Below are 15,083 nucleotides of genomic sequence, written 5' to 3' on the forward strand. Positions count from 1 at the left end.
AGAAGAGGGAAAACTGGAAGTAGTAACAGCCTTTATTTTCTTGGGCTCCAAAATCACTGCAGATGGTGACTGCAGCCATGAAGTTAAAAGATGCTCCTTGGAAGGAAAGCTATGACAAACCTAGACAGCATATTAAAAAACAGAGATAGCACTTTGCCAGCAAAGGTCCATATAGTGAAAGCTATGGTTTTTCCAGTAGTCACGTACTGATGCGAGAGTTGGACCATGAAGAATACTAGGAGATGAAGAATTGATGCTTTCAAATTGCGGTGCTGGAGAAGACACTTGAGAGTCCCTTGGACTGCAAGGATTCAAACCATCAGTCCTAAAGGAAAACAACACTGAATATTCATTGGAAGGACACTGGAAGTAAATAGTGATAAAAAGAGAATACTATAGGTTAGTCCCTAGGCATCTCGTTTAAACAACTGTGCATGTTGTATATAAATTTCTTTGGTTACAGAACTATATGTTTAGCTTTTTGATAAAGAAAACAAATAATACTTGGATAACAGAAGTTAAAAGTGTATTAAAGTGTTACATTTATGTAATATCACAAAAATATTGAAAATATAAACACTAAGGATCACAAAAATTTGCCTGCAAACTAAACTGCCTATATACAAATTATCTGAAAAGATATACAAAATTTAAACCTCTGAATTAAGCACAACACAATATATTTTATTAATACTTTGCAAATAATCTGAATAAATGTTTTTACATGTTTCTGACAAAAATTACTACTTAGATGTTCTTTATCTCTCATTCTAAAATGTTTAGAAGTTGTTACAAAACTCTTGTTAAAAAGAAATCTTTCCAAAAGTTTCTTATATCAAACTACCTGGGACCCCTTTTTTAAAAAAAGTACTCTACTAGTGTGCCAAAAGAATGCAATACAGTCATCCCTCAGTGTCTGCAGTGGTTGGTTCTAGAACCCTCAGAGATACCAAAATCCAGATGCTCAAGTCCCTTATACAGAATGGACATTTTGTTGTTGTTTAGTTGCTAAGTCAAGTCCTACTCTTTTGAGACCCCAAGGACTGCAGCCCATCAGGTTCCTTTGTCTATGGGATTATCCAGGCAAGAATATTAGAGTGGGTGGCCATTTCCTTCTCCAGGGGATCTTCCTGACCCAAGGATGGAACCCACATCTCCTGCATTGGCAGGTGGGTCCTTTACCACTGAACCAATTGAGAAGCCATAACATGGACACAGTATTTGCATATAACTTATGTACATTTTTTCCTGTACTTTAAATCATCTTTAGGTTACCTATAATACCTAATACAATGTGTTATGTAAAATGTAAATGCCACATAATTGTTGCCAGTGCTTGGCAAATTCAAGTTTTGCTTTTTGGAAGTTTCTGAATTTCTTTTTCCCGAATATTTTTGATCTGCAGTGGGTTGAATCTGGAGATACAGAACCTGTGGATACAGAGGACTGGCTGCAATTCTAATCTAAAGAGATCTAGTCTCCTTTTATGTTAATCCTTCCCCAAAATTTTAAAATAAATGAGAAATAGGAAGATCTATCAAATCCTATAACTTCAGAGCACAAAGGCTCTCTGGTGTCTCTTTAAGTAAATACAGACTCCTAGATAGGATCTAAATTTCTCTAATCTTCAACTAACCTTCTCTTATTTGACACCCAATCCCAGCTTAAAGGAGATCAGTCCTGGGTGTTCATTGGAAGGACTGATGCTGAAGCTGAAACTCCAATACTTTGGCCACCTCATGCAAAGAGCTGACTCATTGGAAAAGACCCTGATGCTGGGAGGGATTGGGGGCAGGAGGAGAAGGGGACGACAGAGGATGAGATGGCTGGATGGCATCACCGACTCGATGGACATGAGTTTTGGTGAACTCCGGGAGTTGGTGATGGACAGGGAGGCCTGGCATGCTGCGATGCACGGGGTCGCAAAGAGTTGGACATGACTGAGCGACTGAACTGTACTGAATCTAGTCCACTACAATAAACCCAAATTGACCTAAAAAAAATCTATTTTTAGAAGTCTGTTGTACACAAAAAGAGAGATTATCTGTGAAATTCTACAAATGCCCATACATTCACCCACTTAATGCCTTAAAATTACATACCCATATGTTCATCTATCCAATGCCTCAAATTTTTCAGAAGCTAATTTCACTGGAAGAATCCCCCTCTCAAAAGATTCCTTACCAGAGTTAAGATTCAAATAAGAGCAATAGTTTTTTCAGTGACACAGTCAGTCATTTGAAGACAGACAATCTATCAATCTATCTTCCCCAATGGCTCAGTGGTAAAGAATACGCCTGCAATGCAGCAGACCCGGGTTTGATCCCCGGGTCTGGAAGATTCCCTGGAGGAGGGCATGGCAAACACTCCAGTAGTATTGCCTGGAGAATCCCATGGACTAAGGAGCTTGGTGGGCTACAGTCCATGGGGTCACAAAAAGTCAGACATGACTGAAGTGACTGAGTACACAATCTATCAATCTCATCTTCTGAGTATGAAGCATATGAGCTATAAAAAGGAGAGAAATAGTCAGGAGAAATAATTCTTTTTTTAAAAAGTGATCGTTTGCTTCTTGGTTCTTCAGCCAAAAGCAGGCATGACAAAAGAATTAACATCACTATGAAAAATTATTTGTATTCAAATGTATTTCCAAGAAGATTTCAAGATCTGACACAGGCACAGAGAAAATGAGTGAATTAAAACAAGTATAAACAGGTCAGTTACAGGCTGATCTCTAGTTAAATTATGTTTAAAAATATTTTAATCATACTTTAAAAAAAGTGAAATAAAATTTTTTCTTTAATTCAAGTCAATTTAATTATTTTAAAACACTCATATACCAAGATGAACTCATATATTAAGGCAAATTCCAATTTTATATAGTCATTTGATTAATTGTGTTTCATTTTAAATTGCTAGTCCAGGGAGAGAAATTTTGTAAAAAACATTTTATTGCTACAAAGGGAAACATGGTCACAAAAAGCCTTTAAGCGTATCTTAACGCAAATTACTATATTCAATGTCCAATGCAGTAAAAAAATACACAGAGCACAAAATACTTGCCCAACTTATCTCTTCTAGGGTAAGTATTCAAAACATTAATGCACACTTGAATATATACTCCCAAGAGCAGCATTTAAGTTCAAATGATTAGAACAGACATACTAACAATACACATCTGTTATCCTCAACACCAATAAAGTAATAAAAATTAAGCTTAAAAATTATACAAACAATTTCTTGAAACTAAGTTAGGTAGCTATAAAAACTAAACTAAAATAGTCTTACCTTCATTTTATTAAACAAATGCCAAACATTTAGAAATTATATAAAACAAATTGTAATGTGTGGAATGCATGCAACATGGGTGTTAACTCTCATATTTTAAACTACTGAAATTCTTACCCTTTTCCACATTGGGACAAAATTTAAAGCTTCTTTTAAAACTGACTAATACCTTATATTTAATTTTCTTCTGCTTGGTCAACAGAAAAGCCGACAGGCTCTTCCTTTGCTTCTTCTTCCTCTACTTCCCCTACCCCCTCCCCTTCTCCCTCCCCTTCCCCCACTGCCCCCACTTCCCCCTCTCCTTCTACATCCCCTCCTTCCTCTGTGTCCCCCACTCCTTCCACTCCTCCACCTTCCCCTACTTCCTCTGCTTCCTCTACTTCCCCCACTTCCTCCTCTTCTTCCTCCTCTTCCTCCTCTTCTTCCACAGGTTCGTCAATCTTTTCCTCTTCCTCCTCATCTCCTTCTATTTGTTGATCTTGAGAATGATCTTGAATTTCAAAGGGATTCTCACCCTAAAAACATGAAAAAAAAAAGCTTTTAAAAGAGCACATTTATTTTTTAATCAGTGAAATTTTTATTTGCTATATCATTAAAAATAAATACTATTTGAAACTTAATTTCAACTTATATTAAATCTATTTAATATTTTTTGAGTATCTATTTCATACCAATGTGGGTATATATATTCCTGAAGTCAGTACTTTATACTCCATAAAACAAAGAAGATGAAGATTCATGTTCTAATTAATTGTATCAGTATTCAATGCACTACTGTTACAAGTTCTCTTTAAAAAATTCAAATGAAAATCAGTACGTTTGAAAATTCAAATGAAAATCAGAAACAAACTATCATACGTTACTTTTACTTTAAAAAAGATAAATTGGTAATTCACTAAACATTCACAACTTTAGTATTTTAATTTACTTAATTATGTATCTGGATTATGTCTCATAAATTAGAGCATATCAGAAGGCTATATTAATAATATAAGAAATGAAGAGACAATGAAGGTTATTAAAACAGGGAAGTATAAGACTGGTGCTACACTTTAAGACACACTAGGTAGGAAGATGCAGGCTGAGTGGCTGTAGCAAGAGAAAAAATATTAGCACTGGGCTACTCTAATAGCCCAGGAAACGAAAGGGTAAAAGTGACACCATTGACAGAATGGGTAAATTAAGATGGGGAAAAGCAGCAGGTATGTACTATATATAATTTGAATTTAAGAGGTCTAAATGTTTAAAGGGCAACTATAAATTTGCAACTCAGAAGAGGAAAGACTTCCAAGTCAGATATTTAGATTTGTGAATTGCTTGCACAGTGAATAGTGAAGCCAGGTCTTAAAAAGGATAGCCCAGGGCAGAGCTGAGGAAATGAGAAAAAAAAAAAAAAATGGCTGAGAATAAAGCCTACTGAAAAAGCTTGTACACAGGGACAGAAGTTAGAAAATGAATACTTAATGCAGAAACTTAGGATTATAAAATATCATCTAGCAAAACAAAGTTTCAAGAATAAATTAATAGATCAACACTGTTATATGACGCAAATAGGTAACAGTAGAAAACAACCGAAAAAGTTCACCAAAGCTGGTAATAATTAGAGCTGAGGAAAGGTACCTGAGGGATTTATTGTACAATCCCCTTAACTTCTGTATGTTTAAAATAACAAACAATAAAATGTTAGAAATTTTTATTTGAAAATTAAATTAAGTCACTGGTAATCTTAGAACAGTTTCAAAAGTATAATGTAAATGGAAGTTGGATAGCAATGATTACCCATGAATGAACTTCACAATTCCCTCTTAAGCTCTCAAAGCACTGGCCCAGAGTCCATAACTCTGTATTAATTTAATCAAGTCCTGAAGCTCTTGCTAAAAGCACAAAATGAAATAATTTCAGACCTAAACCTCTTGAATCAAGTGTCCAGGAAAGAAGTTTGGTAATCTGCATATTTAAGACGCATTTAGAGATATCTTTATCAGAAAAGTTTGAGAAGCCCTAATTCAAAAGGTCTTATAAGGGGCCTGGGTAGCTTTTAATTGATTTTAACTTCACAGGGGATTCTAATCATACACCTCCTATTGGGAAATACTAAAGAGTGAATAATATATAGGAAGTAAAGAACACAATGCAGGGTAAACCACCTTTTCAAGTATGATGGTAAGAGAAGAGATAAGAAGGGCTAAAGTCTAGGAAAAGTTCAGTCATTTTTAGTTTAAGAAACTCATAAACATGTCTCTTTGGGAAAAAGTAGTAAGATAATAAATGGAGGAAAAAAATCCGATAAAAATAAGGCAATAACTGATGAAACAAGAACACAGATAAAGCACAAAGAAGAATATTTTCCTTCGCATATAACAATGAGAAAGAAAATACATAATTCTAAAGGAGAAAGGAGAAAAGTTAAGAGTTCACATCCAGTGGTCTTCAATCTCCCTAGAGCTAGAGAAGAGATAAGAATATGGTAAGTGAAAGGAGTAAGAATAAAATCTGGATATGTGAAGAGTGAAAAGTTTGAAACAGTCACTACAGGAAGCACATTACATTGATTGATAGCAGGTAAAATTATTGTGAACTGCAGTGAAATCTGGCAAACATAATACTGGCACAATTCCATGATATTTTTAGCAGGAAAGACAGTAAAGCTAACCATAAATGGCAGAGCTGAGAACTACTAAGCAGTAGAAAAATTAAGAAAAGAGTTTCAGAATGGCAGCACTGCACTGTTATAAGGGCTGACCATGAGTGTCCAGGCCAGAGTGAAGGCAGAACATATGTAAGTGGAGAACTGGGAGAAATCGATGAACTGATTATTTCACAGGACAAAGATTTAAAACGGTATTTTGTCATTCTAAGCACTTAAAGATCGAAGTGTTTTAAAGCCATGACCAGAGCTGATTATGAGCAGAAGTTTTCTGTGGACTCTAGAACAACAAGAAATGGAGCTGGACAAAAAATGCCAGACAAAGAGCATCTCCGAGTAATGAGACACCAGTGCTTCTTGAATTTTAACATGCGTATAAATCAACTATGATCTTTTTTTAAAATGAAGATTCTTATTCAATAGGCCTGGATATGAACTGATACTCTGCATGTCTAAAGAGCCTCCAGGGTGATGTCAATGCTGCTGATCCTTGGATTGCGTGGAGTAACAAGGTTCTAGAAGATTCTCAGTTAAGTTACTTTCTCCACAGTATATACTTGAGGCAAGATATCCCAACATCTCCCATTCCATGAAGCTACACTCTAAAGTGTAGCTTGAACACCTTACACAGAAATTCTACTTTGCATTCTTTCCTCATTATAAATTACCTTCATACATCATTGGAAACAATTAACCTCTCAAGTTTGTGATATAGCAAGAATAATAAAAATCTAATCTTTCCTAATTTAGCTATGATGCTTTAATCTTTTTGACACCATATCTCCAACAAAATATGATTTCAAATTAGGGCTGTATTCACCTTTTAAAAACAGTGTGCAGTAAACAGTGCCAAATAAAATAATCAGAAAATAGGGCCTTCTGGAACAAGCAGAAAGAACTGAAATATATTCAGCTTGGAAGTCATCTGGTTGAGGAATAATATGTAAAGAAGGATCACTGGAATAATATATGGCAAAAATCCTGAGAAGCAGTAGGCCAAGTATACCTACCTAATTGTTCACCTCTGAGTTTCCTAACTGAAGCAAACCTCCTTCCTTCTGGTCTTGTGATGCTATGAGCAGGAGCTTTGTTTCTGAAGCAAAGTTTCTGAACTTCCTGCTTCCCATCCAAGTGTTATCCAGGAATGACTTATCTAACTGGTATGCTTAGAAGAAGAAATTCCAATTGGATAGGTCATTCCTCTTAGGAATTTCCCTTCACTAGGAACACCAAAAGAGGGGACAGAAGGGATTCACTTGGGCATCAAGACCCTCTTTCATGTCTTCTAAGCAACGGAAAGGGTGCATTCTAGTCTGCTCTGTCATGTGGTCGACTAAGCGAACCCTACTGCTGTCCAGCTGAAGCAGTCACAGAAGTTGGGGGGAGGTAAGTCTATCTAGGAGTGAAATATTAGAAAGTCCACAATAACTATCTAAGACATATCATCCAAGTCACCTTTAAAAAAAAAAATCAAGGATAAAGCTGACATTTGGGTCTTCTATCAAGATTCTTGTGTATCTCTCAAATAACCCAGAGCTAGAAAGGGAATGAGAAAGGAATGGCGTCTTGCTCCTGCCCCCAACAAATCCCAACAATTACGAAAAAAGACATTTTACCTGTATGTATGATATCAAGTAAAATTCTCCTAATTTTGTGCTATATTAAATATCACAAAGAGTTACCATGCTATATTTAACTGTTACAACATTACAATATAACCCAGTTTCTGCTCTCAAGTCTTACCTTAATAAAACGTTCGTATCGTGCCTTCACTATTGGATTATTTAAAATGCTTGTAGCAGTCAAGACACTCTCTCTTTTTATTTGTTCCTTATAAGCCTATGAAAAACAGAACACACTGAGACACTTGAAAACGATGCCATGAAAAATATTTCCTTAATTAAAATGACTGCATGCTCAAATTCTTAGAATTAAATGACTTAATTTCTGGCAAATAAAGCTATAGAACAACAAAAGCTATTGTGACTACAATCCAAATGATCTATGAATTAAAACAATGAAGATTCAAAAAGCCAGTGAACTTCAACAAAAAACACCTAGTCACTAAATGCTCTTTAAGTCCAGGTCTAGTAAACACTTGCTTTCTCTCCTATCTATTCTGGAGCTATCTTTTCCAGCCCCAGCTACTCCAACTATTAATTTTCATGCTATCAAACTAAAGCCTTTAATACTTGAATTTTTAATTTGCTTTTCAAACAAATTTCTCACAAAATAAATATTTTTATTTGAAATAAATTTGACTAAATAAAACGAACCAACATAGGAGCAAAATAATACTAATCAAGAAGAAAATAGTAAAACTTTCCTAGAATTTCTGAGTAAATTCTACTAAAAATGTAACAATAGAAAGTAACTGGCTTTTTATTTTTCCCAATCATCAAAAAACAAGTCTTTCTTTTTTGTTCTAAATACACACATACTCATAAAACAATTTTGCACTACCTTAAAAAAATGTTAACAATAAAAAAAGCAGTTCAATAACAGCTATGATTTCGTGAATACATACTATGTGCCAGGTACTACTTTAGATGCCTTTTACATTGTAATTAAACTAATCCTTAATCACATAAGATTTATCCATCCTCATTTTATAGATAAGGAAACTTAGACAAAGAAAAGTTTATTACTTGCTTAACGTATGTATGTACTGAACCAGGATTCACAGAAGTCTTGCTCTGGAGCCCACAATACTACACTTAACCACTATACTACACTGCCTCTCTAAGTATCTTTACACTAAGTCACTCATGAGATTAATTGGATTGTACACAAGTAGGCAGGTGTGAAACAATAGCCTTTAAGGGCAATAAGGGATTAAATAAATAATTCATTGACTTCATTAAGGTAGATTAAAACTGACCTGCTTTCCTTTGATATGATCAGGAGATTTTAAGTGCTGCTGAACTGAGCTATGTAAAGCAGGGATATACACACTGCAAGCACTGCAGTGAACAGTCTCTACTTTCATCATGTGATCATCTGCAGTAACACCTACAAAAGAAATGCAACTATTAATAAGAAAAGCAATGATTCATATACTTCTGACAAATCAAGTTTTCACTATTTCATTTCCATTATGATTTATACTCCTTCTTCCAAAAAAAAGGACCAGAGTATAGAGTTTTTCTACCGTATCTCATAAATCTGCATAGATTAAAAATGAAAGGATAATTATTTGCTTTCATACTTTATTCAAGATTCCACATGTATTTAGTTGCACTGAGCAGCTTCAGAATGCATGTAACAAAACCTGATAAATTCTCTCTTCATTTTTGTTATAGTTTCCTTGTTATGGCTGCTTAGATACACACATCAATTAAAAGTGGACATTTAATTTCTAAATACATGAGGTTTTTAAAGTATCTTTGATATTCATCTCTCATTTTGATATTAATTTCTCATTTAAATGTTTTCTTCTCTACAATCATCACCTGTGTTTTTTCAGCTTGTGAACTTTATTGAGGCTTTCAATAGCTAAGTCAAAGATCTCTCTTGGTAAATGTCACATTGCACTTTAAAATATGTGGGTTATTTTCAAGTATCTTTTGATATTGATTTCTAACACAGTGACAGGAGAACAGACTAGGATTTCAATACATGACATTTTTACACCTTGTTTTATGTCCTTGGCTTTGTTTCAGTGTCTCCTGGTTTACAGTCTACGGGACGTTAAAAAACTATATCGATAAAAGATTAAAATTATAAAGTATAATTACATTATATTTCCTACTCATCTTATACAATGATTTTCTGAGGCCTGTAAGTTCAACCCCAAAAAATATAATATAAAAATGTTGACTCTGTAGTAAAATAAGAATTTTCATGCTTATGAATGTGGGTGAGTAGAGACGGAAAAAAGAAGTCAAACTTGGATTCATAAAAGACAAAAATATATGTTAGATCTTAAAAACAGTGATTGAGGGTTATTACAAGTGAAGGCTACTTTATATGTTTTTAAAACCTATTTTATTTGTTGATTTCTACACATCTCAACAGAAAGAAAATAACAGCTTTGGCTCCCAGGCTTATCACTGTATCTCTGGTTCCTTGGAACAGTGCCAGCCACATAATAGGACTTTAGTAAATATGTTAAATTAGTAAGTTATATGGCGAAGGCAATGGCAACCCACTCCAGTACCCTTGTCTGGAAAATCCCATTGACGGAGGAGCCTCGTAGGCTGCAGTCCACGGAGTCGCAAAGAGTCAGATATGACTGAGCGACTTCACTTTCACTTTTCACTTTCCTGCATTGGAGAAGGAAATGGCAACCCACTCCAGTGTTCTTGCCTGGAGAATTCCAGGGATGGAGGAGCCTGGTAGGCTGCTGTCTATGGGGTCACACAGAGTCGGATACGACTGAAGCAACTTAGCAGCAGCAGCAGTAAGTTATATGTATGTTCATAGGAATTTTCTTTAAATGCTGCATATGAAAAACTGTTAGGAACACACCAGTTTCCTTAGAATTATATCATTTTTAAAGAATCATGTATTTTTTTATGTTGAGAAAAACTGATTTGGCTCTTTCTTGGGCAACTGAATTTATCATGACATTTGATTAAGAAAACAACAGATAACATGCAGCTTCAACTAAATAAAAAGATCTTCATGATCTTTCACATGTCATTCTTGAAGTAATACTGTAAGGTACTATACGGTGACCATCTATATCTGCTGGTTCCAGCTCTGCAGATTCAACCAACCATGGACAGAAAATATTAAAAAAAAAAAAAAAAAACCTTCTAAAAAGTTCCAAAAAATCAAAACTCCACACTGATAATTATTTATATTAAGTATCATAAGTAATCTAGAGATGATATAAGAAATATGGCAGAAACAATACAATATTGTAATTATTCTCCAATCAAAAATAAATAAATTTAAAATAAGATTGAAGACAATGTCTAAAAAATAAAGTATATAAGAAGACATGCATGGTTTACGCCCAATTTACATAAGGGATTTGAGCATGACAGATTTTGGTATCTGCAGGAAGGTCCTAGAACCAACCTCCGTCAGACCCAGAGAAACAGCTGTCTATGCAAAAGAAAGATCTAAGAGAAAATGGCACTTTCTGGGAACTGCAAGTAATTCAGTATTGCTGGGGCACAGACTAAAGAAGGAACAAAAGGGAAAAAGAGCAGGGCCAAGATCATGAAGAGCTTTGTATGCCATGCCTAGGAATTTGAACTTCATTCTGTGGAGGATACGGAAGCCACTTTATTACTTAAATTCTTCAAGTAATAAAATCATGTAGTAGAATAAGAGATAAGACTGAAAGGAAGGAAACTAATTAGAAAAATAGAACACATAAGATTTAAACAAATTCAGTATTTAAAAAAGACGTAAAGAAAACAGACTTGGTACGTATTCAAAAGATAGAATCGAGAATCGACTGAACAAAAATACTACAGACATAGTAAAGCAAATCTAAGTACTAAGATTAACTGCACAGTTCTGGCATTGATGGGGCCACTTTCCAAGATAAATGAAGGAGATACCTGTTAAATTTTGTCTTGTTTTCTTCATGGGGTGGGGGATACTCAAGGGAAGGATACATTTTTTTAGTATGTTCAATTTGTGAGACTGCTAAAGAGAGATGTCAGTAGGCAGCTAGATGTAGGAGACTGGAGTTCAGAAGAGATATCTGTGCTGGAGATATAAATCTATACGTAATCAACATATAGATGTTGATTTAAATTCTGTATATAAATTAATTCATCAGGAAGAAATATATAGAGAAATGTTAACAGGACTGACAGAATACTGAAAAATATCAACTTCTAAAAGCTTAGTAGAAAAAGAAAAGCACAAAGAGTAAAAATGACAACGGAGTAAAGAGAGGCAGTGAGTACCACAGAAACCAAGGGAGGAAATAGATTCATAAACAATAGAGTTACCAGTGGAAAATGCTGCCGAATAAAACTGAAGTTGGTGTTGGTGTCCTCCATCATAGCAGTTTCAGTACACTAATGAGAGCAGAAACTTGTCCACCGTGCGTAAAGCAGTGAGAATGAAGAAAGAGACAGTGAGGACTATGCTTAAAGAAGTGTGGTTGTTTAAAGAGAAAGGCAGGTTGTAGAGGAATTAGTGTCTGTGTTTTTCTTTTTCTTTAGGTCTTTTTTAATTTGTTTAAGTAAGTGTATAGGCTTCAGAGACAAAATCAAAAGACAAGGAAAAACTGAAAAACAGAAGAGAAGAATTCACGATTTGAGCAGAAGTCTTTAAGGAGATGAGAAGGAATAAGAGAGATAGATGACATATACAAGTACAGGCAGCCCTCTGTATCCATGGCTTCTGCATCTACAAATACTGGAAAACCAACTCTGGGCCTTGAGTATCTGCATATTCTGATACCTCAAGCAGGTCCTGAAACCTCTCTCTCTCAGATACCTAGGGATGACTGTATCTTCCATTAGAGGCAAAGCGGATACTTTCTCTATGAAGGAAATGAAGTGAAAGACATAAGAGAAGGTAGTGATAAACTTGTAAGCATGAGAACAGGAATCAAAGGAGTTCATTTCTGATAACCCACTCAGACCTACCATATATGACTATGTACTGTATCACTCTAATGGGCACCATTTACAATGAAATAGGTTATGGTATATAAAATATATATGTAAATTTCTAAATCAATTTGTTAACTTACCTTCCATAACATCCTTTTCTATTATTTTGACTGCCTCTGTTTGATTATTTGTCTGTTGCTTACGAATAGATGTTTTCTTGAATTTATTTACCATACATTCCTAGAAAACAAAATAGAAAGAATCCAAAAAGTTTTTAGTGAATACGCAGTATAGGCCCAGCACCATGCTTGGCCTATGAAAAATAATAGTACCTGTTATATAAAACTGATGTTTTCAAGGCGCTTACAATCTAATTGAAAGGACTATAATGAAGTACCAGGAAACTACAAAAAGTATTTACTTTTCAAGATGTATTAATATTTTAGGCATATATATATAGAGGGAGATCAAAGACAGCTGGAATAGACAAGAAATCTCAGAGCAAGTGAATACTTATGTCCTAAATGACAGGAACCAGTTAAACAAAATTACAGAAGAAATTTAATTAAGGTACACAATTCTCCAAGGATACAGAGGATACAGGATCACTGTACTTCTAACCTTCTAACAATTCCATCTCTTTTGCCCAAATTAATTGCAAGTACAGTTAGCAGTCCAGCTCCAGCCCTGGCCCAAACTATCCTACCCTTCTCCAAGTCACTTCTACTTACACTATCACTCAGGCCTCTTCTACTTAATAGTGTCATCTGTGTGCGTGTGTGTGTGTGTGTGTGTGTGTTTGATTTCCAATCACTGTTAGTTCACTAAAGGCAATGTCTGTGTCTTCAGTGTCTTCAGGTGCTGTGCCTGCATAGCACCTGCTCTTAAGTATTAGAGAAAAACTGTTGAACTGATGACCACATCCTGATAAAGGACGCTAAACAATCAGGCTCTCTGGCTCTGAATTCAATTCAGACTTCCATTTATTGAAAGTCACTAAACTGCTATGAGCATAATCTTTTAGGATAAAGACGAATTGGTATACGGTTGAAGTGAAATATGAAGAAAAATACCCAGCACAACATCAGGTACATAGAAGCCTGTTAATAGACAATAGCTGATTTGGTATCAATAAACAGCTGTTAAAGGAATTTTCCTGACACATGTCAGAAACTTCTGTAAAAAATGTGAAATGTACTCTCAAATCACAAATCTATAATCTATGAAAGAGGAATTCACATCTACTTCTAAGCTAAGTTTAACACAACTTTTTTTAAGTGAACAGTAAATTGAATTCTTAGAAACATAGAACAGGGGAACTATGGGTAACGATGAAAATCTAAGAAATTCAAATGTCAGATCAAGTGCCTCTCACTTCAAAAATAACTACTTACATGCAAAAACTCCATAACCACTTTATCAAATTTGGTTTGTTTTTGAATATGATCTAATGTTTCCTGATGTGAAGCACTTTCCAGATGGAGTTCAATATCTTTTTCTTCAAATGTTCGAAATTTACAAAATGAACATGTGAATGCCATTCTGTAAAGGGAAAAAAAAAAGTTTTTCTTTAAATATTACCTTATTTACTTAGAAAGCATTCATAAGGCTATACCAATGAAATCAATTTTACCAGCATAAATGATTTCCTCTCCTCCAAGTAATGGCTGATTTAAATTTAGCTCAAGTCAGAAAAAAAATAGCATTTAAGTACCTGTCTGGACAACACTGTCATCATACTAATTGGCATTTCTGGACCACACTGGAGTTACTGGGTATGAAAAACAGAATCAGTGGACCTATTTCATCTAACCCTAACTATCCACTTCAAGTCTAGATCAGAAAGCCAAAGCAAACTTCAAGCAGCATCAAGTTCCAAAGTTCCACTAACGTTACACTCTTCTATCTTCAAGCTTCCAAATCACTGAAGTAGAAACAAAGGTAGGTAGGACACCAGAAAACCATAATTCACTCTATTAGAGCTCTCAGATGATCAAAAATCACTTCAGGGTGAATAACAGGCCTGGAAAAGCTCAAGAGTCACTCCAGAATGAATTGTCCCTTTTCTCCCATTTAATTATTCTTATCTCATATATCCCTGTTACTTCCTTTTTTTCAAATTATGACAATACTCTCTTAATGGGTTTCTTTATCTTGAGTCTCCATTTTCCACCTAATTCCTTAGAGTACTATTATATTTATTTCCCTGAGTAAGAGTATAGAATCTGAAATCTACTGCTGGGTTTATTTCTTAGCACCCTTATGTGACTTTAGGCAACTTAAATTCCCTGGGTCTTAGTTTTCTAATCTTAACGAGGTGAGAACCCTCAAAGAGCATCCTCACATTTTGGTCTTCCAAGGGGTTGGGGATGTGGAGGCTGCGTAGAAGAGGTGGTGATCCTAGAACCAATTCACTATGCATATCAAGGGATGACTGTAAATATCAAAAAATCAAAATCATTCCTATATATCTTTGATCAATCCTCTTCATTTGACTCTCAGGAATTTTTTCACATCCCAATTAATTTATCTGCCTTTTCTAAGAAACATGTTTAGGTGTTTTTTTTATTTGATGCTTAAACATAGTATTTTATTGATTCTAAGACATATTTTTTCTG

The 15,083-nt window shown here is 34.9% G+C and overlaps 1 protein-coding gene across 4 annotated transcripts in view; it reads right to left on the reverse strand.

Annotated features, from left to right (window-relative positions):
* Positions 1-2,627: 2,627 nt before the first annotated feature.
* ZNF326 (zinc finger protein 326) overlaps positions 2,628-15,083 on the reverse strand; it is a 35,321-nt gene continuing 22,865 nt past the window's right edge. For 3 of the 4 annotated variants that reach the window (XM_027536569.1, XM_027536570.1, XM_027536571.1), the window contains 5 exons: positions 13,860-14,007; positions 12,606-12,705; positions 8,817-8,947; positions 7,679-7,774; positions 3,465-3,803 (listed from right to left, as the gene is read on the reverse strand). In XM_027536569.1, coding sequence (XP_027392370.1) covers positions 3,465-3,803; positions 7,679-7,774; positions 8,817-8,947; positions 12,606-12,705; positions 13,860-14,007 — 814 coding nt within the window. Of the gene's footprint in view, positions 3,804-7,678; positions 7,775-8,816; positions 8,948-12,605; positions 12,706-13,859; positions 14,008-15,083 lie in introns of all 4 variants that reach the window. The other variant, XM_027536568.1, reaches the window with a different exon arrangement.

The sequence above is a fragment of the Bos indicus x Bos taurus genome, chromosome 3, assembly GCF_003369695.1.
Source record: "Bos indicus x Bos taurus breed Angus x Brahman F1 hybrid chromosome 3, Bos_hybrid_MaternalHap_v2.0, whole genome shotgun sequence".
In the NCBI taxonomy this organism is placed as follows: Eukaryota; Metazoa; Chordata; class Mammalia; order Artiodactyla; family Bovidae; genus Bos; species Bos indicus x Bos taurus.